The sequence below is a fragment of the Macrotis lagotis genome, chromosome 1, assembly GCF_037893015.1.
Source record: "Macrotis lagotis isolate mMagLag1 chromosome 1, bilby.v1.9.chrom.fasta, whole genome shotgun sequence".
Taxonomy (NCBI): Eukaryota; Metazoa; Chordata; class Mammalia; order Peramelemorphia; family Peramelidae; genus Macrotis; species Macrotis lagotis.
This window is the reverse complement of record NC_133658.1, coordinates 702,092,594-702,119,816: the sequence shown is the minus strand read 5'-3', so window position 1 is coordinate 702,119,816 and position 27,223 is coordinate 702,092,594. Positions and strand designations below refer to the sequence as shown.

The following is a 27,223-nucleotide window of genomic DNA, read 5'->3' as shown; positions in this document are numbered from 1 at the left end:
GGCACACATACACACGCAAACATACACACAGATTGATTATATATTAGAACTTTATTTTGGTGACCTCAACAGCTCAATAAACTGTGTTCCCTTTCATTTTGCAGAATATAGATTCAGTGATCATGACACCTCAATACTGGCTCAGAGGAAACATATGGAAATGTAATTAGAGAATCACTTTTTGCTTAAAGTTGTATGTGTTTTCAAAGAATGGAATTGCTAAATGCTTCCCCCAAATTGGGCCCTGAACACATACATATATATTTAAATTTACAAAAACCTATCACAAGAATTAATTTGGGTTTTGAGAATGGATGATCTTATTTTGAAAACTGCATAGCCAAGTACTATGCAAACCCATGTAAAATGACCTTATACTGTTTCACATAGCATAGCCTCTGGATAGCTGCTATCACTTGCCCAGATGGTGTTTGGCCTATGTATTTTAGTAGAATGGTTTATTTTCTCCTTGATGGGTTTGAAACGCACAAGAAAACATTATACCCGTCTATCTGCATTTGAGTGGAATACAAACTGACTAATAGATAAACATTCTGTGTGAAAGTAAATAGCCTTAAAGTAAACTGCCTTCACATCCCATTGATCGGCTCAGTCAGCAAAGTTTTCAATATTGTTACTAAGGTTCTAAATATTTTGGAGAAGAAAAGTGTTTTCATTCATATCATATATAAGGTCATTATCAACAACCTCTTGAATCTTTATTATTCTTTTAGAATCTTCTGAACCAATGATCTTGCACTTCCCTTTTGATTTTGGGGTATATGGAGTGTGTGTGTGTGTGTGTGTGTGTGTATGTGATTGTTGGAATTATTATTGTACTTGTGAAGAAGAGCATTATTAGGGCTTATTAATCAGATAATCAGACTGGCTCAATCACTTGGTCATTCAGCATAGGCAGAGTTGTTATATGGACTGGCTCATTACCTTACATTCATTAGGGGCCTTCTTCAAGTCTGTAGCAGCCAAAAAGGAACCCAACTCTGTACAGTCTGAATATTGTGATCTGACCACCACTGATTGTTCCTAATCACTTCTGAAGAGGAAGTACACCTACTTCCAGAAGGCATGAGCAGAAAATTTTGAAGCTCTTCTATGAACAGTATCAAAAATCAGAATTTTAGAACACAGCTCATTGGTCAGCTGTTTTATGTCCTCCCCCCACTTTCCCAAGATCTTCATTCCTTCAGCATACAGTTTCCTAACTGTTCAAACCCTGGAATTCTGAGGTTAGCTGAACTTACAAATTATTTCAGCTTTTGCCAAAAGAGAGAAATTTTGACCAATAAAATCTCAGATTCAGATTTCTATGGGAGAAATTTAAAACTAGAAGCCCAAATATCTGCCCATAACTTCATTTCAGTTTTTGAACAAAAGCAAGATACCATAGTTCAGTCCCATATTTGGCATTAACTCTTACTAGTCACAAAAGGGTCAGTATTACAGATTTTTCCAAAGTGGTTTAAATCAGAGGAGGTTTGTCAAAACTTGGCAGAACCTTTCAAGTGAGCACAGCGTGATGACAGAAATGAAACGCAATGTCTAAAAGACAGAAAATAGGTCAGCACTCTGCAATAGTAAACTTGTCAGTGAGATCAATATGAACCTACAAGCTAATGGGGATGTTGGAATTTCCCTCGTATGAGGGAAGCGCAGTGTGGAGCCAGAACGCAATTGTATAGTTGAGTCACTTGCAGAAAAGAAGATAGATGATCTATTTAAATGGTATTTTCTCTACCCTTAATGAAAGGCACTGTTTTTAATATGGAATTTTCATGTTTAAACACAGTTTTAATTGACAAAATGTCATAGTAAATTAAATTTTGGTTCATTTGCTCTGTTTTTAGTAATATGAGAAAAGAAAAAGGAAAGCAACGATCAAGCATCATAAAATTCCAGAAATCTCATGAAATCCCTCATTAGCTTTCTAAATGTTAAATGTTTCAGAGAATTTAAAACTCCAAATGATATCTTTATATAAATTTTGAAATGACAAAAAAAAATCTAGTAACAGATATTTATCTTCTTGGGGCTTTTTAGTGCATTTATTTATTTTTGAAGGTACATTATTTAATAAAAAACATTAAATGCCAGTGCTTTGCAACAGTTTTGTTACTGTCTCTTTAAAACAAACCCCCCAAATTACATTCAAAAAGCCAAGCTTTTCTGCTCATGTAGTGGCAGTGGGTTTGGAAAAGTTATAGCCTACACTGCTCCTGTTCAGAGGCATTGCCCAGCATCAGTCAGAGTCAATAAGCAGCTGCTGCTGCATATAAACTATTAAAGGATAAAGAGAATGCCATTGTGGACTAGAAGGAAGGAATAAGAAACCGAGCAAAATGCCACATGTGCCAGCTGGTCTTTCCACGAGGAAAGACTCCATGGAGAGTGTGGTTGAGGTGGATGTAAGCACGGAAATGGATCTTTCCAGAAACTTGGCTTATGGGGAAAGAAGCTCAGGAGGAAATAGAAATTAATTCGTTTGGCAAGTTACATGAGTATTTGTACACGTGCACATATCCAGGTACAATTTTCTTCAAAGAGAAATGTAACAAAACTGAGGTAGAAATAATGGCGGGAACACTCCAGCCAAGGAGAGATTTCAAAAAGCATAATGAAAATATATTGACAAAAAAAATGGAGCCAAAGTGTGTGTGTGGGGGGTTTAGATCCTCATAACTTTGAGGGTTGTTTGGGTCATTTTTTCTGCATTTGTTTGTGGGGGGGTTGAGAGGGAGGTGTTTCTGTGTTTGGCTGCTATTGACTGAATTCTATAAGCAGCACTGCAACCCCGTAAGTTAAATCCATGAGCTAGAATGTCACCATTCCCAACAGTTTTAACAAGTAACTTCAAAACTACCACGACCACCACTTATGCAGTAAAAGGCAGTCATAGTTTTTAGGTAATATGCCTTTTAAAGTCCTAACAGTTCTTGTAGTTGATTGTTTCCAGATGCTAACATAAACAGAGTAAGTGGCTTTCCTTCACCAGTGTTATCTTTTAAGAACCATATCACTTAATTATCAAGGAGCAATGTACTAAGAACTCTTATAGTTTACTGACATAAAGAGAATTATTCTGCTCTGGTTTGATTCCCAGATTGGTAAAAGAACCATTTTTGTTTTTGGAAGAAATCCTTCTATTTTCTACTTTAAACTGCAAAGATTCAGTTCATTTCACACTTCAGTATTTTCCTGGATACATTCAAAATAATTTTCCTTTCCATTTTCCAATTGTTGAGGTAAACATACATATTTAATATAAAGTAACATTGAAGCCTAGCCTATTAACTCTCAGCAGTACATAGTGCTTTCAACACATTCCTTTGAGGTACTGTACAAATCACAATCACTTTCCTGAGTTTTTGCAGACAGAACATTAAAAGAAATGAACTGCAGAAATTAAGGTCCAGATTACCGTTACCCTGTTTTACCTGTTCTTAGCTTAATACCGCAGAACAGACAGGATTGAGGAATACTGTTGCTCTTAGAATGGCAAAAATCTGGTTCTCTGTCGCAACACAACCGTTCATCTCTTTAGTCCAATAATGTTTGAAGTTAAAGCTCTTTATATTAGCACATGCCACCAATGTAATTGTGAGGCAAACAAACAAACAAACAAACAAAAAAAAAGCACCGCTCCAGGCACTTGACAGCAACTAAATCTCGAGAACAGCAGAATGGAATCAACACACGGGGTTCACGTCCTTCTGAAATCCACCCACTTGCACCTTGCTCCTTGGTGAGCGGTGTCTGGCTTGAACAGAACTGAGCATCAGCACACGCTTCCGGTCGTCTGGGGCTTTTCAGATCAGCAGCTCTCCTTTGGATGATATGCTTTTCCTCCAAGTCTACCCTGACTCTACAGATGCCACCCAATTGTCATCTCCCCCAGTACCCTTTGCAATTTTTGAACACTACTGAAAAGGGTTTTTTTTTTGTCTACCCTAACGTAGCAGGTTGTGTGTGAGTGTGTGTGTGTGTGCCAACATTCATTACATTTAAAAGAAAAAAAGAAGAAAAAGGGAAAAAAATCATCACTGACTGCAACCGAACATTTTGTTCCATTCAACATAGGTATCGAGCTCTTTTTGAGATATGCTAGGCTGAATCTTGCAGAATGCATTTTCAAAGTCTTGATATGTAACTGGCCTCAATTGGCTGGGCATAATGGCTGAAAGGTCTGTGGCTGGCATGGCGTGGAGCGGGCCCACTGCTGCTTCCTGACACAAATGAGCCACATCGAGTCCAGAGAAGCCTTCTGTGCGCTGGACAAGCAGTGCAAACTCCTTGTCATTGAGACAGTAATTGTGCTGTGAGAGCAGTTGTCCTATTATCTGGTGCCTCCCTGGGCTGTCAGGAAGCGGGATTAAAAGCCGTTTTATGAAGTATCTCCGAAGGGATTCATCTATTTCTTCTGGTTTACTGGTGGCGCAGATGACCACTATTTGGTCCTCAGCAGAAGTGAGTACAGTGTCCAGCTGCATAAGGAACTCGGTCCTTACCCGATTGACCGGACTGTGCTCTTCGCTCACTTGCGAAGAGAGGAGTACGTCAACGTCACTAAGGAAAATCACCGAGGGCTGGCGGCACCTGGCCACCAGGAAGGAGGCGTGGACGATTTTCTCTCCTTCCCCCAACCACTTGGTGACCAGACTGGAACCGGACATTTTGAAAAACGTGGCCCCCAGCTGACTAGCTATGCATCTACCTAATAATGTCTTGCCTGTTCCCCGAGGCCCGAATAAAAGGATGCTGCGAGGTAGGGCAGTCAGTCCATTGAAAGCGTCTGACCTCAACACGGGCCATAAAACCTCCTCTTTAATGACAGCCTTTACCAGGTCGAGGCCGGCGATGTCATTCCAGTCCACTGGAGGTCCTTGGTTGATAATCTCATTGGTTACAAGGTCAATGAGGTGTGTGTCAGTATTCTTCAGTTGCTCGTCCACAGAGTGGTTGGATGAGGTAGCTGCACGAAGTCCCGGGCCTTGCATCGGGTGAGGAAGGAGCTGTCTGTGCTCGTCCCCATGCTCGTTCATTCCTGGGGAGGCATACTTCCCAAAGGATTCACTGGTTCTGGATCCCAAGGAATTTTTAGCAGTGCTGTAGGAAGGGGGTGTCAAAGCCCTGCTGGACTGGCTGCTGAATTTCCTTTGCTGTTCAGAGGACATTAGCTGCTTTGTTGGCTTAAATGCTAAGGATGATGTTTCAGCACTTCTGTCAAAGCCATTCCCCCTGTTTGTGTTTGAAATGCTGTTGTCGGGCATTCTGTACATAGGACTCTGGGTAGATCTCTGTTGGCCATAGCTGTAATTTCCATAACTGGAGTCCATTTCTCCTTGCCCTGCCATATAGAAGGCTTTCCGTTTGAGAGAACTTGCCGAACTGTTTGTCAGAGCAGAGGGGGCAATAGGTGTCAAACCATGACTCTGGTAGGTGTAGCCAGGGACAGTAGTAGGAGGCAGAGGGGTAGGAGCAGGAATTCCTGAAGGCAGGTATGCTGAAGGAGGAGGTGCACCACCTGGGCTGTACCCAGGTCCCACAGAGGTTTGAGGAGGATAGCTAGCAGAAGGGTAGCTATAACTGGAGAGGTTAGAGGTCCCATTGTAGCCTGGGACCAGGGCTGGCGGTGGAGGAGGAGGCGGTGGCGGCTGTAAGAGGCCGGAGCTATGCAAAGGGGACGGATGAGGGGAAGGAAGTGCAGGTGCTGGCTGGCTGCTATATGTAGAATGCAAATATGATCCGTTGTATCCCGCGGCATATTCCTGAGATGGTAGCCCTGAATGGAGACTAGGTACCGTGTGACTTCCACAGGTACTGCTAGAGTAACTAGGTTCTGTCAGGTTGCTGGCCACCCCAGGAGAACTCCCTATACTGGCAGAGACATCTGCAGGAGGGAGAGCTGTACTTACACCAGCTTTGCTGGCGGTGATGACATCCGGAACACAGTTCATGGGATACACACTTTCTGAGTTTAATGAAGGCTGCCAAGGTTCACTTTCATTCTTCCGACCATTCACCAACCCTGAAGGTGCATCCGTGTAGTTGCTGAGGACAGGCCGCTCAGTTGGGCCTTCAAGGATTCCAGAATATTTCTCTGCATACTTTTTTAACAGATTGGAGGCAGTCAAAGCGGATATGTCATCATTGGCCCAGGCGTACTGATACGTGCGCTGCAGATGACCCCGGTAGGCTTCGACTTTGTGGGCAGGAGACCGAGTGGTCGAGGTGATGTCAAAGTGCTGCTCTGGCCACTGGGCATGCTCCGGGGTCCACTGCATCTTCAAGCCTATGGTTGCCAGAGAAAAAAATAAAGTTAATGATTTGCTTAGATAGTTTTTAGACTCTTAAGGACGTCATGCAAAGGTCATATCCAAAAGCAAAACAAAACAAAATTTAGTTACTCTTGTCCTGTACAGTCAAGAATCTTTTCATATTGAAGCTTTGACCTTCCAAAAGCTTTTAAGCATTATATGTTACCTGAATAATCTGTACAATTTACATTAGACTAAAATTAAATTCAGCTTAAAAATTAACACCAATAGCTGAATATGATATATTACACAGACCCCAGAAAGAACCTAAAATGTGTTCATATTTCACAATGGGTAAAATTACCAATTTTTTATCATGTAAAAGAAAGAAGTTAGTTGTATTGTGCACCCACATACACAAATACACACACACACACACACACACACACACACACATATATATATACACCTTTTCCTGTCGAATTAAAATACATTCATGGTGAGTTTGAAGATAAAATATGCATAGATTTAAAATACCTAGAATGTGAATGTTATTAACATGTAAGATACCTAACTGTTCTGTCTTTTCATATCACAGTTTCTGTTTTATATTTTAACCAATATAAAAATATGAGACACAGCTGACAGATCACATCTAGGATACCTCTCTTATTTGGTACTGAACACCTAGTTAGCACAGTATAATGCACCCTGCGCAGAACAATATGACACAGACAGAGCAGGTCATTCCATAATCCAACTCTCATCTAAAGTGGTCCACGACAGTTTCAAATCTGCTTCGTGGAGTGCAGCAAAGCAATCTCCCAGGCAGCGCTCCATCGCTTTCATCACACAAAGCCTACAACTCGGTATGAATTACAACTGGCTCCTTTCTGCTTTTCAGTTCTGTTGTTGAGTCTGGAAAAAAAAACAAGCATCACTTGTCTGCTGTCGGTCTTCTTGCATTCACTCTCTCTCTCTCTCTCTCTCTCTCTCTCTCTCTCTCTCTCTCTCCTCCCTCTCTTTTATTATTATTTTTCCCCTTTAGAGCCTCCATGGTCCTAAGGGGGGGGGGGGGGAATGAGAGAGAGAGAGAGAGAGAGAGAGAGAGAGAGAGAGAGAGAGAGAGAGAGAGAGAGAGAGAAAGAGAAGAGAAGAGAAGAGAAGAGAAGAGAAGAGAAGAGAAGAGAAGAGAAGAGAAGAGAAGAGAAGAGAAGAGAAGAGAAGAGAAGAGAAGAGAAGAGAAGAGAAGAGAAGAGAAGAAGGAGGAGGGGAGAGGGGAATGGAAGGACAAATGGAGAATGTGCAGCAGTCTAACCCTTCAAATTTCCATAGGAAACAATGCATAAGTTATTAGAGGATAAGCAGGTGACAAGATGATGTGGTTAACATTATTTCATTTGCTAGACTAATTGGTGAATAGGACTCTATACAGGCTAAAAGGCATTTTTCCTCACTTAAGAGAACTCATATCTCTTAAAAGAATTATAGAATCATCAAATTTTAGACCTCTTGAGATCACTTAATCCAATCGCCTTCATTTTACAAATAAGGATATTGAGACACAAAGTGGGCAAGTAACTTGCCAAAGGTCATATTGCTACTTAGTGGCAGAACTGGGGTGGGGACAAAATTCCTATCTTCCAGTTCAGTGTTCTTCCCACTACAATGCATGTGCATGACAAGATTGTTGACTATTTGGTTAAAGTTATATTAAACAGATTCTCTTAATCTCTCTTGTATGACCAAAAATGGTTCTTGCAAACTGTATAGTGCCCTCCAGCACAGATTCATGGATAAGGAGGAGGTCTAGTCTAAATGAAGCATCTGTGGCACTAGCTCCCTTCTGAATTATTCCAGTCTATTTTGACAGCTCCTACCCCCTTTCTTCCTCCTCCCCCAACCCCTTTAGCTCCTCATTGCCTGACTCTGGCATCTGACATGGCCAGCTTAGCCTCCCTGAGCTAAACCTAACACAGCCCACAGTTTGGTAACAGAATGGCGTGTTGATTCCCTTCTGACTCCCTCTTCCTTGTTTGCAAAACCGCTGCACCAGACACTGGAAGTTAATTAGCAGGATGATGCTGTGCTAATTGTGTTAATTTACAAGGTTTTAGTCAAAGAGAATCATGCCAGGGCTGGCACTGCTGTCATGCTTCCGACTTAATGATTAAGAAATACTGAAAACAAGGTGGGAAGGATTGCAGTAATTACACAATAAATGAATAAAGCAACAGGATTCATTTGCAAATATATTTTATTGCAGTTGTACTCATTTGCATTTGGATTTTTTTAAAGGATTCATGCAGATATTCATTTGCAAATCACCATCTCAGTTAAATTAAGCCTGAAAGCTGCAAAGTACAACTTAATCGAGCCTTATATTTTATTAGTATTATACTAAAGCTCCTGTTTTTTGGCTGGCTTGTCACAAAGCGCTTCCTAGTTTCTCTTTTATTTCGATAGGGTCCCCCCACCCCAATTTTAAAAAATCTACTTCCCTTTATCTCTATTTGTCAAATGTTCAGGTCAACTGGAGAAGTGATATCTTAAAAAAATATAACAATGCTATTTCTAAAGACCAGCAGGTATCATTTTATTCAGAGACACTATGTGGAGGTGAGTTCTTCAGAGATGCATACAGGGAAACTAAAACCATATCCTTAATTGTTCCTGATATCTAATTCCATACTTTTTAAGGAGAGAGAACACAGCACAAAAAAAATGGATGAAATGATGGAAATCACACTTGAAGAGGAAAGAAGCAGTTTTAATGAAGCAACATTTCAGGAATCATACATTCATTAAATTCAACTAGAAATTATTAAGAGCAAATCACCAGGAACCAATCGCAAGTAATCAGTATCTAAATTCTTCTGGTGCCATGGGATTTACTTCAACCTTATATAAAGGAGAGAATACTAATGTGTCTGTAATGTAGAACTGCTTAAAAGACATACAAATTCATTAGTCCTATAAATTATATCTAGGGTATTCCTGTCTTGAAATTTTTCTCTTCAAGGATTACCCAAACACAGCATTAGGCAAATAAGAACACAGATATTCCACATACAAGAATGTGATTAGGTAGATTCTTGGGTAGGTATACACGAATAAATGTCATGAAAATGGTCTCAGAAAAGAATCTAGCTAAGGAAGTTACAACAAAGAAATTAGAATGGACATGGCCTCTGCTATTGCATTTAGCTGAACTATGTCAGCTCTAGCATATTAATTAACAAATATATACTGGATGAATTTAGATTTTATAGTAACCACTTTGTTTTTATAAATCTATTAAGTGATTAGTGCAGGACAAACCATTTTAAACCACAGTAGATAGGGCATTAAATATCTGGTTACAAACTCTAAGTTTAAAGCAATTTTCTTCTCTTTAAAGAGAATTCAGTTTTTCCCATGATGTAAGATAGAGCCAATTGCCATAAAAAGACAGGGGTGTAATTGAAAATAAAATAAATTGACTGTTTTTCACTGGAAAAAAAAATCTTTTTTCAAGATGAGAGATTCTAAATTTCTGTATAGTTTATTTTGAAGCAGGAAAGCTATTTAAATTTCATAAGATTTCAATTTCACCTGAAATTAAGCAAAGATCATATCCATCAAAATTATTTATTTGAAACAATTACTGGATAGATCATTACTTCCTGATTGTCATGCTGTCTTTTGTTGTGCTCACCAAGATAATTGAAAGTTTATTTATTGATGCATATTAAATACCAATAGCTTTACTGTGCTTTCAAATGGCAGAACTGAGCTTTGATTAAATAACCTTAAGGGAACAGGCCTATCCTCATCCCCATAACACAAGCATTTATTCTGGTACTTTGTAATGATTAGTGTTATTCGGAAGCATAAGTTCACAGTTAACCATAAGTGAGTTTTTCATATTAGTTTGGGCTAAAGAAGCTAGTATCTACAGAATCCTTATATAAGACTGCTTGGGCCTTGAGGGCCTAAAGAGCCTTTTCATCAGTTCCTTGCATTTTGACACTAATTTGAAGTAGCACCAAACTTTTTTTGTTCCTTTTAGTGCTGGTGATATCTCAGATACCAAGTGAGGAAAAAATTCAAAACTACACACAGTCTTTGAACAACAACAAACATGTTCCATTTGAATAGGTAGCTGGTGAACTATGTGTCTAATTTTTCTTCATATTTATGTATACATATAATTTATGGAGATGATAGAGCTTCACAACAGTTTTAGAAATTTTCTTTGAGAAATATTATATATAAAACCTTGTAAATATTATTTTATTAGTAATAAAAGCATGTCTTTAGAAAAAATTATATCTAAAGGTGTTAGGAAATTGCTTTTAGCTAAAATGAACATTTATAAAACAAAGCAAAAAAAGAAAAAAATAGTTCTTAAACTAATTGGAAAAATACTCTCATAAACATTTATAAAAGGAAATTGTCAACTTGTCAGAATGACAAATGTCATAATGTAAAGTGTTTAGTCTTTATATATATATATGTATATATATATATATATATATATATATATATATATAAAATGGTATGAAAGAGAAATTTGCTTTTAAGACAATTTAACATAAGTGTTACTTGCAAAAGACAGATACTATGCTAGAAAGCTTGAGTGATCTATTCTTGTCTGATATTGTTATGATATTGCTAAAATATGTTATATGCTTTTCAATAATACTGAGAGGCTAACTCTCCAGATAGTTTAAGTAGTTATCATTAAGCATTTTTTTAATTTTAAAAATATTTACCTATTATTACTTTCTTTCCTATTTCTCTAATGGTTGGACTCATTTTAAACAAACTAACAAAAATTCAGAAATGTGTTACAGTCTGAAAGTGTTTCCACACCTTCAATTTTACAAATAAATGATGGATGAAGAAAAAGGAAATAACACTGGGAAAAAAAAAAACCATGAAAGTTTTGAACTGATTCTCTAAACCAAAGAGAACTTAAAATTAAAGACTAGTGGTTTCCTAATAGTCAGTGATCTGAACATAGAACACATTCTTTAAAATAGTCATCTTTGGCATCTAGCACAGCTCCAGACACTTTTGTAGTCCTAAAAGCTACTTGTTCCAAAAAGGTTGCCGTAGGTTAATTTTGGCTGCTAGGGAAACTGCCTTGATTTACACAGCCTTACAGAGACTTCCTAGGGGCAGGAACCTGGAGGCAAAAACCTGCAGGCATAGGAATGCAACAGAACTGCAGCATTATACACACATACACAATAAAATGCAGAAAAATACCACACCTATTACATTCCTTTGGGCTATTGTACCTCCAATCCTTTCATTATTTTTTTAATATTGAAAATATTTTATTATACTGTTTAGCAAGGTATATGCTTGGAAACAATAGCTACCTGTATAAGTAAAGCATAGGAATTATAATATGCTATAGCTCCTTCAGCCTAATACTACAAATTCATAATTTCCTAGGCAGAATACAGCTGAGCAAATATAGAGAAACACTGAAACTTTCAAACAAAGGTGGACTAGGAAAGTTCATTCCATAAAATTGATAGGTTTGTCTTGAAAAGAGGAGTTCCAAGAATCTCCTAGTCCTGAAAACTGGGGTCTTGGTCTGCTGAATCATTAGCTTTCAAGCTCTCAATCTGGGATATCACCAAATATAATTTGCCATGATGTTGAGCAGCCTTTGTCCTTGACTCTACCGGTCATTGGTAAGGGAAGGCTAACTCAGAGGCAGAAGATTTAAACAAAGGTCTAGAATGACATTACCCAGGTCACTAAGAGGAGCAACAGAACTTCTGACATATTTGGATCTGGAACCCTTTATTAACATGTTTCCTCATGTCTTCTTTTCCATCATCTAGTTTGGATCTAAAAGCAAGATGAGGTGAGCTTATTGGTAACAAAGTGGGGAGAGGTGCCAAAAAGTGTGACACCTCCTGAAATATATTTGCTCTTCTTTTTAAGTAATCTTTTCCTCGCAAGTTTCAATTAAAACACTCTCTCCTTCCTCAATAGTCAAAAAGCACTTTGAGAAGTTTTTTCTACTGTTAAGATTAAAGTTGTTGCTTAATTTAAATTTTTTTTTTAGTTCTATCTGACCCTTCAGGAATCCATTGGGGATTTTCTTAACAAAGATACTTGAGTAGTTTACCATTTCCTTCTCCAGCTTATTTTACAGATGAGGAAACTGAGGTAAACATGGTCAAATGATTTGCTCAGGGTCACACAACTAATAAGTGCCTGAAGTCAGTTTTGAACTCAGAAAAAAGGAGTCTTCCTGACTCTAATTGTGGTGTTCTATCCAACTAGGCACCTAGCTAACCTGGCCTGAGACACTTACTAGCTATTTTACCCTGAATAAATTCTTGTTTCCTCAGTTTTCTCAAATGTAAAATGAGCATAATAATAGCATCTACTTTCCAGAATTATTGAGAGAAAAAAAGAGACAAAAATAGCATGCACTATATACTATTATTACCTGTTATTATATTTCTGTGTATATATCATAATCCCTCTTCCTCTCCAACAACCATTAGAATATAAACTCTATGAGGGCTAAGACTCTATCTATATTGGTCTTTGTTCATAGGCAATGTCCAATATAATGTCTTGTATATAGGCAGCACCTGAGATTTATTTGATTGAATTCAGTCTATTAACTTTGACCTTATTTTCAGAACACCAAGATATGTAGGTTATAAGTGAGCACTTTATTTAGCATCATAGTACAGTGGAAGGATAACTGAATTGTATTCAGTATGTTTCAACTTGGGTATTCATTTAATGCTTCTGACTCTTAGTTGCCTCACCAGTAAAATGAGGGTATTATAATAGATGAACTTTACAATTCCCCACTGCTCTATCATCAATTGTTCTATAAATCCATACTGGCTGTCCACTTGCTAATTGCAAGGCATTGGGGATTAGGAGTAGAATTAAGGTAAAAAAGGAGTATAAGATTAGAAGAGAAACACTTCCTGGGAAAAAAAATTGCACAGTTTCTCTGATAAAGGTTTCATTTTCAAGGTGTTTCAAAATTATCAGACTAAAAAACATTGCTTAAATGACAGATGATCAGAGACTATAACAGGCAGTTTGCTGAAGAAGAATTCTAAGCTACTGTGGGATAGCTATATGAAATAATACTTCAAGTCACTATTAGAGACATTCAAATCAAAACAATTTTCAGGTTCTACCTCATGCCTTTCAAAATGTCAAATTGATTAAAAAATGGTAAATGTTGAGGGAGCTGTAGAAAAACAGATACAATAACAGACAGTTGGTGGAGTTATGAATTAGTATGGCTATTCTAGAAAGTAATTTGGAACTATGTCCCCATAGTTACTAAATTATGAATACCTCCTGTCCCAGAGATTCTATTCCAAAGAGATCAAAGAATGAGGAAAAGAACCTTGTATTTATGTATGTATGTGTGTACACACACAAACACACACACACACACACACACACACACACAGAAATGCATGTGTCTGGGTCTCTGTGTGTATTTATTTATTCATTCATTTATGCATTTATTTATTTATTCATAGCAGCTCTTTTTGTAATGGGCAATATGTGGAAACTAAGTGAGTAATGATCCATTGGGAAGTACCTGAAGAAATCATTGTATTTGAATGCTATTGATTAGTAAGAAATAACTAAAGTGATGGTTTCTGAGAAACCTGGGAAGACCAGAATGAACGGAAGCATAATGAAGTGGGCAGAACCAAGAAAACAGGAACATTATAAAACAAAAAAACTTTTAAATACTTAGGAACTCTGAACAACATAATGACCAATCATAATTTTAGAGGGCCTATAATGCAAAATGCCACTATATCCTGTCACAAAAAAAGTGCTAAATTCAAAGAGCAAAATGAGATTTGGACCTGACCTTTGTGAGCACTTGCTTCTCTTCAATATGTGCATTTGTTAAAAGGGTTTGGATAGGGTGGCTAGGTGGCTTAGTGGATAAAGCACTGGCCTTGGAGTCAGGAATACCTGGGTTCAAATCCGGCCTCAGACACTTAATAATTACCTAACTGTGTGGCCTTGGGCAAGTCACTTAACCCCATTTGCCTTGCAAAAAAAAAGGGTTTGGCTTTTTCTTTTTGTCTTTGGTTAGGAGAGAAAATTGTTGTTAAATGAAAAAAAAATGAATCTATTTCTCAAAGCTACTTTCATAGACTACCAGACATTATGCAGTTATTTTTTTTTAAACTTGATATGAAAAACTTTCTAATTATGCGGGACGGAACCAGTATTTATAAATGTTGTATGGCAGGCACTTTGATAATACTACCTCATTTGAGCACAACAACCTTAGGAAATAACTACTATTATCTCAATTTTACAATTGGGGAAATTAAAGTCGAGAAAAGTTAAGTGATTTGTGAAGAATCAGAAACTTGCTAGGTATCTAAAGCTGTATTTGAACTCAGACCCAATTAACTGCAATCTCAATACTCTATTCATTTTGCTGCATAATTTCACAGACTGCATTTGAACTCCAAAAATTAATTAGGAACATATAACTTCACAGGTGGAAGAAATCTCAGATATCATCTTCTTCAAGTTCTTTATTTTACAAATCAGGAAATAGGACCAGAAAGGTGGTAATTTGTCTAAGGTCATACAGGCAGTTTAATACAGAGTTGGGATTATACCTCATATTTTTGGTACTCTTACTTCACTGATTTTTTCATTTTACCAAAACTGACTCGTACTGTGTGCACAGGAAGAAAAAATGATGCTTGCTCCAGTTATCCTAGGCACAAACATGAATTCAAGTCAGTATTTAGTTAAAAGTTTGAATAAAAAGAGAAATTGTATAGCTTTTGAATCCCTAACAAAACCCTACATAGACGATGTTAATTTTGAAAATACAAAGACCAAAACCAAAAAAACAAGAGATATATTCTGAAAATTTAGGTGACTAGAAAAATAGAAAAGAATAACCATTTTCAAAATGTTAAGATCAATTTCTCTTCAGCCTTAGAATAATCTCTAAGAAATTTATAGTAGTAATGTTGGCATGTAAATAAAACTAAGACTGTTCTAGATCATACTTCAACAAACAGGCTTAAAATCCAGGGGTTTAATTCACTTAAACAGAACTGTAGTCTTTGTTCAAATTATTCTAATAAAAAAAGTGTCAAAAATCCAAATGTTCTACAATTAAAACAGAAACAATGAGTGTTTTACCTCTTATTTTATAGATAGTTTGCACATCTTAACATTAGGAACCAAAAATAAGAAGCAAAATATTGGGAAATATGGAACCAATGAAGAATAATCTCAAAACCTGCAGTCTCAAATGAATACACCCCAATTATCTAATTTAAATACTGTCAAATGATTATTCCTTTTAAATTACATTTTCATACCTTATGACTGCAAATTATAATACATTTGCAGCAAATTACTCCCCATTCCAGTCCCATCCCCCACCAAACACATTCCACCTCATTTACATAAAGCAGTACTTTTAATAACCATCTAGGGTAAGAGCTCTTAAAGCTTCAGCAGGTACAGTTCAGATCCCTAGAACTCAAAAATTCCTGAGAAAAACAGACACAAAAACTAAGTATCTCAGTTAACTAGCATTCAGAGAGCTTCTCTGTCGATCTGTCTGTCTATCTCTGTCTGTCTATCTCTGTCTGTCTCTGTCTCTCTCTCTTCTTAAGTTTTTGGGTAGGGGAAGATGGGTCATCCTAACTTTCCCAGACTAGAATTATAGCAGAACTCAATACTTACTGGCATCAAAACTTTAACCTGTTCCTTTTTCCAACCTGGGCTGGTTCATCCCTTCTTGGGAAGTCTGGTAGTCCTCCATTTCCAAGAATTGATTTTCTTTACTACACTGGTGCCATGCTTAGTGTGAAAATCAGTCTTTAATCCTACTGAAGCTCAGAACCCTGGAACTCAAGCAATCCATTTGGCTCACTTGATTAATACACACCTGAACCTTAGATTCCACCCTTAGAATCACTTCTGCTCTAAGTCAGTTTTGGCATCATCAGTATTATCATCATCAAAATCACCAGCAGCAGCAGCATCACCATCATCACAATCATCACCATTTATGAATTATGTTGAAGGCATTGTGCTGAGCACTTTACCATCATTATCTTATTTGATCCTCACAACCACCTTGGGAGGCCTATGCTATCATTTTATGGATAAGGAAACTGAGGCAAATAGAATTAAGTAATATACCCAAGGATACAGAGGTAGTATTTGTCTGAGGTCATATTTGGACTCGGATCTTACCGACTCCAGCTCTGAGATTCTATCTACTTGTATCACCTAGCTTCCATATCTTGCTTAGATTAATGGTGGACAATTTCCACACCGTACCCTAATTCAAGTACTCCCTTTCCCTTTCCCTAGAAGGAAGAGCTCCTTGAGGTGGAGACAGTCTGACTCATTTGCTTACATTTGTATCTTCAGTGGATTGATCAATAGGCCTGGAATCAGGAAGCCCTGAATTCAAATCTACCTTTAGATACAAACTGTTCTTTGACCCTGAGACAGTCTCTCGAGCTCTCTTTTACCTTAGTTTCTTCTACTTCTCAAGGTCTTGTGAGGATGTGAGGATGTATGTGTGTGTGTGTGTGTGTGTGTGTGTGTGTGTGTGTGTGTGTGTGTGATTTTTTGATATTTGTAATTTAAAGGCAGCTGATTGACACAGTAGATGGAGCACTAGCCCTAGAGTCAGGAGGATCTGATTTAATAGCTTTTACAGCTGTGTGACCTTGGGCAAGTCACTTAACTGCCTACATTCAGGGCCATCTCCAGGAATTTTGATTCATATCTGATTGCAGGATCAGACAGCTCAGGAGGAGAAATAGAGACTGGTGTCTTAGCACAGTACCCCTCATTCAAATCCAATTCATTTGCATGTCATTGCATACCCTCACTGATATAATAGTCTTTTTCAAGAAAGGACAAACATCATCATTTTCAATTTAACATTTCCTTATTTCCTTTCTTCCTTAGCACTTAGTCCAGTGCCTGGAAGGTAGTGAACATTTAATAATCCTTTATCTATCTACTCTATTGATCAAAATAAATTTAACAGGTTCCTAGTGAGACCTTGAAGGAACCTTGGATTTTTGTATTAAGTTTTGGAAATCTTACCCCTCCCACCTTATTATTATAATACATATGAACATAAAAGAATTCTAATAATGATTATTGGAATCATTAATATATTATATCATAGTATTATTCATAACACTGTAATTATCCCAAGATTTCCAAACTGTTTTCTTCACAACAGCAGATAATGCAAGAATAATATCTGCATCATTTAGATGAGGTTACTGAGCTTCAGTTATGTGTCCTTAATAACTGTCACACAGTTATTAAGTGTTAGAGGCAGGAGTTGAACTCAGATCTTTCCATTATATTTCATTATTTTCCATAATATATTTCCATTATATTTCATATATTCCATAATATATTTCCATTATATTTCAAGACTCTTCCCAAATCTCCAGTGACTTCTTACTCCTTCTAAGATAAATTACAAGCTCTTCACCTTAAAATTCAAAACTCTTCACCAGCTGGCTCCAGCCTTCCTTTTCAGACATTGCTTATTACTCACCTTCCTGTATTTAATGCTCTAGTCAAACCAGCCTATTTGAAGTTCCTCAAATCCAGGACTCCAACTCTTGTGCCTTTGGCGAATTATTTCCCATTTTTGGAAAACCTTCCCTGCTTTACTATGCTTCTTAGATGCTTAAATTCATTTCTTGCTATTGTTCAGTAATTTTTTTAGTCTTGTTCAACTCCACGTGATCCTTTGTTTTTTGTTAATGCTTTGTTTTGTTTTGTTTTGGGGGGGCAACAATACTGAAGTGGTGTGCCACTTTCTTATCCAGTTCATTTTATAGATGAGGAAACTGAGGCAAACAGGGTTAAGTGATTTGCCCAAGGTCACACAGCTAAGTTAATTGTTTGAGAACAGAGTTAAACTCAAGAAGATGAGCCTTTATGATTCCAGGCCCAGCCCTCTATTCACTCCCCCCCATCAGTTAAGAGTCTTCAGGAGCTGCTTCTTTTATAAAACGATTTCTCATTTTGATAGTTATTAGCAATCACTTCTTCCTCAAGTTATCTTGCATGTACTTAACAGTGTTTGTGTTTTACCCCTAACTAGATTAGAAGCACCTTGAGGTCAAGATCGTCACCAAGACAATCTTATAGCTGAGATAACTAACAATGTATCTTGTGTTCAATAATTAGTTGTTGAATGTTGAGGGGGGGTCTCAGAGGCCATTCAATCAAATCCATAACTAGACTACTACTATAACAGATGGGATCAATGACATTCTAGAGTTAGCTTGAATACTCCTTAGTAAGGGTAACTCATTATGCAAAGTATAGTATAATTAAAGTATAATCTTTTTTCAGGTTTTTATTTCAAGGATTCTCTGCCTATTCTCATTCTCTTTTCCCCATATGATCATAGGTAATTTTTATTAAATTCATCTTATTCTGCTTTTTTTCAACATTATTTCATTAAGGTCGTTCCAAGTTTAAAAAATCTGAATACTTGTCTATTTTAAATGCTTTATAGTATGATCATTCTTGTTGGGTTTCATTTTTTTTTTTGGTTTTTGCAAGGCAGATGGGGTTAAGTGGCTTGCCTAAGGCCACACAGCTAGGTAATCATTAAATATCTGAGGTTGGATTTGAACTCAGGTCCTCCTGACTGCAGAGCCGGTGCGCCACCTAGCCTCTCCCTAGTAGGATCATTCTTGATGAAGCCATGTTGGTTCTTTGTGATCATTGCTTATTTTTCAATGTACTCCATAACCATCCTTGAAAAAGACATTCTAGACTTTTGCCTAGAACCTGTCAATTTTACAAATTTGAATGCTATTAGTACATGTTTCTTATATTAATGATGAGATGGTCTTAGAATAAAGAGAGAACTTCTAGGGATATGCTATGAAGTATGTCTAAATTTAATTTTTCTATGTGAAAAGTAGGGCTATGCTAGTGTAGTAGATAGAATCCTAGTCTTGCTGTAAGGAAATCTTGAGTTCAGATTCTCCCTCTGATACCAGCTATGTGACTTTGGGCAATTCATTCAACTTCTCTGGTCCTCAGGTTATTTTTCTGTAAAAAGCATATTATAACTAAAGTGGGATGCTGTTGTACTTGAGCTAGATTATGTGTGTGTGTGTGTGTGTGTGTGTGTGTGTGTGTGTGTGTGTATAGACACACACACCGATATGTGAGCACTCTATTCATGATAATTACCTTGTATTTATATCTTATCAGTGGAAGGAACTCTTGGGGAAGAAATTCCCTCTACTAATAGAGATCAGAAAGTTTTCTATAGCATAGAGCCTAAGAGACTTGTGAGGGGCATTGAAGGTTGAGTGACTTAGTCATTCACAGAGCCACAATGTGTCACAAGCAGAACATGAAAACAATTTTTTTCTGTTTGAGAAGCTATCTTTTGATCCACAATGCCTCTCATGTAAGGTCTGTGTGTGTGTGTGTGTGTGTGTGTGTGTGTGTGTGTGTGTGTGCACGCATTCATTTTTTTAGGGTTAGGGAAAGAATAAATGTACCCTTTGCTACTTGCCCTCCATTCTATGGTAGCTTTCCTATAATGCACTGCATTTTATTTGGATAACAAAAATCCTCACTCATCAAACTGTAGATGGATTTGTAAATTAAACTGTAAAGATGACTATTTTACCATTATTACCTACTGAAGGTGAAACTGTGTATGCCTAGGCCTGACCGGTCAGCATTTTTAATACACAAGACATATATAAAAGGAGAGCTTGCATTTATGAGGATGAATGCTTAAGTGCTCATGCAAAGCAATTATACTGATGAAAGAAATATCACTTTTAGCCCACTGATCTCATGTTCAATACGTGGCCATGACAGACAGCACATCACTTAAGGTTCTCCCTTTCTGATAATGGTTTATCACTATCCACACAAGGAACAGCATAACTAGAAATCCACATCAATTTGCAAAATACATAAAAACTAGTCTTATCATGCAGATAGCTTCTGATATTTTTATCCATTCAACCCACCAGAAATTTTAGTTCTTAAATCAATGTTAGTGAATTTCAGGCAATTACATTCACACTGAAATATAAATTTATATATATATATATATATATATATATATATATAAATTTATAAGTAGAATGTATAATTCTTTTTTAAAAAGTTATAAATGTTTATATCAAATATACTTGGTGAATAAACTTGACAAAAAGTCAGGGCTAAAGGTTCTATGTAGTCTTTCTTAAACTAACAGACAAATTTATAATCCAACCACATATACAGATGTGTGTGTGTATATATAGGCATATACACTTAAATTATCATAGAACTCTGCACCCTGAATTTTATTTTTCACTCTTAGGTATCATCAGCTCGTGCAAGAGGAAAGAGAATCTGAATTCAAGTCTCAGTAGATGAAGGCATATCTGACTTTCATATATTCAACACGTTAATTTATTAGGCTACCCCTATGAGGGATTTGAGATACTTTATAATCAGTTTAAATAAGCCTTTGCTGTTAACCTTTAAAGTTGTTTGATGACCCTTCATTTTTTATGCCGCCTCTTACTTTTTTCTCCTCCCCATATGTTACATTCAATCCATTAAAGCCAACAACTCCCTCCATCTTCCCCACCCCCAATTCTTTTTGTCATACAGAGATCATCAGGACATACCACATATATCCAAAGGGAATGCCAAGGCTAATGAATATGTATATTCTGTGTCACAACAGGGCACTCCTCTTGTTCTGAAGTATCAACCTTCTTAAGTGTGTAAATAACAGGTGAACTAAAAAGCACAGGGATAAATGGGGTTAACATAATCTGAAAACCAGTTTGGATTCACCAAATCATAGATTACTAGACTAAATCATGAATCTAGAAGGAAATACAAATGCTAAATATTTTTCTAAGTACTTTGCATTTTTTCTTAAATTCCAAGGACTCGGTTGAACAAAATCATCCAATAGACTTAATAAGATTCTGTTTTTGTGCTCTTCCCCTTAACATAAGCTTAACAGAAAACCTAGATTGATGTCAGATGAGAAGTTGAGATCTTAGTCACTATCTTACAATGCAAATAGTAACAAGGTAATTTTGAAATGTGCTTCAAACCCTCTTTGGAAGTAGAGAAAGTATAAAACCTAAATAAATAAACGATTAACCACAGGTACAAATAGTCAATTATAATAATTTATTTATAATGCTGTTAATTCAAACATTTTATTAATATGAATCTTTGTACCTAATTCACCAAATTAATAGTGGGGGGGATACCTGCATTAGAACTTAAACTTCAAATTGTAATCTTTTAAGTATTTCTCCAGAATTGAAGAAAGAATGATAGAGATCTTATTTAAAAATAAGGCACCTTTCTACTAATTACAAAGAGGATACAAATATTGCTAACTTTAAAGTATAGACATAATCTGATCCCTTACTAAAGTCTCTTCAAGTTGACACCAAAGCACTAGGAAGTCTGGACAAAATTTGTTTAGGTTATTTAAGCATTTTACTCTTTTGGGCAATTCATGCATTAATTTTTAATGCAATAGCAAAGAGATGTAGCATCTTGGACTTCGATAAAAATATTCTATAGCCAGGACTGGGTGACATAGTGCATTAATTCAGTGTCCTTCACTCCTGGGACCTGCGTATAATTTAGTCCAGCCTGAAGAAAATAACTTTGATCTGAAGGCAGTGGGAAAAAAGCTACATATGAAATGAGTTTTGGTAGGTTTAGTGTTGTTTCTTTCATATAAGACGACATATAAAGATAAACTGCTTTAGAATACTACCACTGTGGCACTGAATTAAAAGCAAAGCACTATTAGTAGCTGGAATGGAGTTTTTCACATTCCTCTCCCCTCCACCCATTGTTTGCTCTCCACAAAAAAAAAAAAAGTCCAAAATTCTAGTGGAGTAAAACTAAGTACCAATTATAATGAAGATACTCTGATTTCCAGATAAAGGGAACATTGCTAAAGTGTAATGTGAATGACAATACATGTATTAACACTGTTGCCTTTTCCATTTGTAGCAGTAATGAATGTTGGACAGTGAGAGACAGAGGCAGAAGACAGGATATTGGCATCCAGGGGAAATCTGACATTTTCCCTTCCAGAGAGGGTGGGTGTCCATCTGCTTATTCTCTGGAATAGCACCAGCAAAAAAAAAAAAAAAAAAAAAAAAAAAAGTGTAGCAAGTTTAAAGGAAATTGCTTATCCAGGTTTAATTTTGAATTTTTACTCTATGCTAAATAACACAACTGAATTAGCTGTTTTGCATATTTTAAATACATACATATATAGATGTGCAAGAACTTTTCTGTTGACCTGACTATCAAAGCAGTTGATCCAGTCATGTGTTGACATAGCTTATGAAATATAGCCTATCCTTTCTTTTGATTCTATTTATCTTTCAAATACCCTAAATTTTCTTACCCACAAATACTGTTTTCTATAAATAAATATGTCAAACATCTCATAAGATTTCCTCTAAAATGACAGATATTACAAGTGTCATTTTTATATATTGTAACATTTTCTAAATTGTCTTGCTTATTAGAAAATTGAAAAAATTAAAATTTTGTCTCTTAGTTGTGAGCAATGATAGTGTTATATTTATGAGAAAATGAACTAGATGAATCATTTCTTATTAAATAATTGGAAATAATTTAACTCTGAATGGGCCATCCTTTACCTTACTTTTGCTTAAAAACTGAATCTTCAAACTATCTTGTCAAATTCCATGCTCTTTCTACCATAGCAGTAATCTTCATTTTACAAAAGGAAAAATAAAAGGCCTAACTGGAGACATGAGAACAGAATTGTAATTAGGAATTTCTTCATTTTGGGCAAATTCATTAGAAGAGGGACATGGCAGCAAAAAGGGAAATTTCACTTCAGGTACAGTAATACTAACAGAGGGGACAGCTTATCATCTAGGGAATCCATCTTTTGTCACAACAGGGTTGGGGACCTTTGGGAGAGGAATATCAGGACAATGGAACCCTAAGGGTAGAAATCTGTTTTTATGCAGCAAAACAGCAGGAGTCCATATAATACTTGGAGATGAGGGGGACAGTATTTTCCTAACTTGCTTAGAAGTACTATCTCCTCAGGTTACTGTGATGAGGCAAAGTCTTCTTGGCCCAATGTTGGGGCTTTGTTTGGGGGTAAGGAAGAATAGCAATTAATAGTACAGTTTAATAAATAGCTATTTGCTTGTATTAGTTTTAGTGTGCTTATGGAAAGGGAATGATGAGTGGGGAAAGAAAAAGAGGAGAAGATAGAAAGAAAGGGGTAGAAACAGAGAAGAAAGAATGGCATTTCCCCCCCTTGAAATTGTTGTCATTAGTGACTCTGGAATTATCTCTTTTTAGCTAACCTTTCTTTCAACAGGCTCTGGATACAGAACTAACTCTAAACAGTATAAATGTCATAAAATGAACTCTCAGGTCACTATGGCTAATTCAGGCAACAATAAGCATCATTATTCTAGTTCTTATTTTGATCATGCTTTCATTGTTCATGGATTGAACTAATAATGAAATACTTTAAAATTTTGCTCCAGGTTGCAAAATTCAAATTCCACTAATTAGTATCTCAGAGTTCACCACAAGCTCACATTAGCATAGTTCAGGGCTAGTTTGATAGGTCTTTGGTCCATGTACATAAATACATTTTTCCAAAAAAGAAACTAGTAACAGTGTCCTAGCTATTCACATTCAAAAAAAAAAAAAGCAAAATTTATTTACTGCAAACACTTAAGACCTGTTTAGAAACCTTCAGTAGACAAAGTAAAGATACTTCTTTCATATCTCTCTGTTTTAACATTTAGAATTGTCCATCCTGTTAGAAAACTCTAGAATATATAAGGGGAAAAAACCCAAAGGCTTAAAGAAAGACTCATCTTTCACCCATAAGTATGTACAAATTTACCATGTGACATATATATGCACATAAATAGCCATTCTCCCTAATAATGCAACTTTTCTCCACGGAATTCCAATCCATGCAATATCATAGTGGTTTAGCTTCTGATTCAGTCTGCAGTTCCACACCTATTATTTTAGCTAGCTGTATTGAACTTAAAAAAAAATCTTTCTGCTGAGTTCATGTCTTTGTGTTCCTCTTTCATCATGCCTCTTCAGTCAGTCATTGTTTTCATATTTTACTTCAGAAATTCTTTTATACAGTTCAGTGTCAAATGGTGTTATCTTTTTTTAAACACCCACTCACAGAATCTAGCATTAAACTATGAATTGCCTCTACTGCCCAGAACTCCCAGAAGCATTAAAATGTTACTAGAGTAACTACATGACAGCAGTGACAGCTTAATCACTTAAAGGCTTTTTACATTAACACTATTTTCCCCCAATTTAAGTAGTAATATTCAAGCATGATTTAATAGGGGGTTAGCCATTAAATACAGTTAAATAACACACATTTTACACCTAAAATGAATTTAGTGGCTAATGACCGACCATTCACTTGTATCTTCTGAAATCTTAGTATAAATTTATGAGGCTTGGTTTCTTTTATGTGTTCTCCTCTCTATATGTACTTTGAAAGATTTGGCATTATAATTAACATGCCTGCTCTGACAGCCTCATGTATTGTTGTGATTGCAAGTAGGAGATCAATGGATAAAACATAATTGAAAGGTGAGTCCATTAATCAAAGGACTAACCTCCACAAACCAAACAGGAGTGAATAATTTTAAGTTTCTTTCTCATTGATGGTTTGACATGCTTAAGGAAAGACACAGTAGGACCCTAAAGGTGACCCTATTTAGATATATTAGTCAAGGCGCCCTTTGCTGTTTTTAAGCAAACATGATCGTGCCTCCACTTTGTCCATCCAGTTTCCCAGTGTGTAAATTGGACGATGACTTGGACAATTCTCTGTTCATTACTGAATTGTGGAAAGGAAGCACAGAAGTAGCTTTTTCCCTTTTAAACTCTATAATGCCTTGTAGTCAAATTCCAAAGCACCAAGGATTTTTTTTTTTTGCTAGACAAGCTGTCGTAATTGAAATGAAGTCTAATCAGACTCATTACTGTTTTCAGCAATTTGCACCACCAAAGATGCTTATTAGGTAACTGTGTTTAATAAACCGCTCTTTAGAAAAATACCAGTAATGAGCTCTTAACAGCCAATCTTTAGCGTGAATGTAATGTGAAAAGTGTTCCTAGCGCTGAATAGATTTTCACATTTAGTAGTGTCATAATTAAGCTCCAGGAATTGGTAGCTGTGATGTTAGATTTACTGCAATAATATTTTTTCTCATTTCAAGTATATTTGGAAATATACTTGTAATTCAATTCAAAACAGGATACATTATTTTTATAGCAAATTTTAGGCTGGTGCCAAGCTATTCAGAGATATTTTCAGATATAGATCCCTCTAACAAATAACAAAATATGAACTTAGGATAGTATATAAAACTCTATGTTACTTGTCACCCTTTACTTCTTCATCTTCTTTGGACTCTACATGAAAATACATCAGTTTTTTTTATTTGAATTCATGTCAGATATATTATAAAAATGCATCCTAGTTATAAAATTTCTACTTAGAAAAAAATCACAATTTAATAAATAAGTTGATGATCAATATGGAGCTATTGCTTAGTATGGTTGTAAATGTAGATCTTGTATCAGATTGCTTTCTGTCAGGGGATGAAGGGAGAAAGAAAAATATAAAACTCAAAATCTTGCATAAAAAAATGATTGGTAAAAACTACCATTGCATGCAGTTGAAAAAACAAATAAAATATTAAAAAATAATTAAGTTGACATTCCTCCCCAAATTGAAGTAATGCTTTCTTTTTTCTTTTTTCATAACATCAGGTTTTGAATCTACATGCTTTATTTATTTTCAATCTTTATTTTCCTAATAGGCACCTTCCCTTTTTTTATAACAATTTACTATGAACTTATGAAGGTCATAGAAGAACAGAGGAGAATATTATGGACATATATTATTTATAAAGTACTGGGAATAGTCTTGATAAGAGATACATAGATTTCTTATTGAAACAGATAATTTACTCCTAGTTTAGTAGTTATTATCACAGATGATGCTTGTGTCAAAACATGTACATATTATGCCAATGGATTATACTAATTAACCCATCTATAAAGTGCCTTTGAGTTTTGTGCATGGTTTTTATTCTCCCTTAGTTATGGAAATGTTCCCCTTTTTAATATCTAACTAAAATGATAAATTAAAGACTTTGGACTCATGCTCAAGATGTATCTCATATGATAAAATTAATAATACTGCATTCACTAGGAAATGATCCATGGAAACAGTTTTATGAGCTTTGAAGTTTTATATAATATTCAGAACATTTTGAGGCAAGTCCATAAAGGTAATCAATAAGTGAACAAGCACAAAAATTACAGGAGAATAATGCTTTTGATCTTGGATTTTATACCAGATCATGATAAGATGTTAAGAAGGATTCCATTACTGAGTGATTCCTCTCAAAATATCCTTTACATTTCTCCTAACCTCCAACTTCAAAATTTCTAATTGGAGCCAATAAGCTTCCATATCTGTTTTCAGCTTTCTGAATCAATAGGACTATGAAAACCAAGGTTGTCAAATTAATGGCAGTTTCATCTGATTTTGTAGTATGCACTTCTTTGCATTACAAAGTAGAGAAAAAACCAAACTCATTCCCTTGTGAATTCTGATAATTACCAGATCAAAATATCTTCTAGTTCCTTAGATATGTCAATAGAATTCATACTCAGATCCAAAGAGAAAAAATTATACTTCTGTAAAATGTTAAATATCTACATATTTAAATGTTTCATGGTTATTATATTTAGGGGCAGGAACCAACAGAGATCCTTCATTTGTTTTAGAGTACTTCCATGTTATATTTGTTTTTGAATGT

At 36.0% G+C, this 27,223-nt stretch overlaps 1 protein-coding gene across 3 annotated transcripts in view; it reads right to left on the bottom strand.

Annotated features, from left to right (window-relative positions):
* Positions 1 to 27,223, bottom strand: part of FIGN (fidgetin, microtubule severing factor) — a 189,197-nt gene that overhangs the window by 4,258 nt on the left and 157,716 nt on the right. For all 3 annotated transcript variants that reach the window (XM_074215836.1, XM_074215834.1, XM_074215837.1), the window contains one exon: positions 1 to 6,307. This exon is cut by the window's left edge and continues 4,258 nt beyond it. In XM_074215836.1, the coding sequence (XP_074071937.1) occupies positions 4,056 to 6,307 (2,252 nt within the window). In that variant the 3' untranslated portion in view covers positions 1 to 4,055. The remainder of the gene's footprint in view (positions 6,308 to 27,223) is intronic.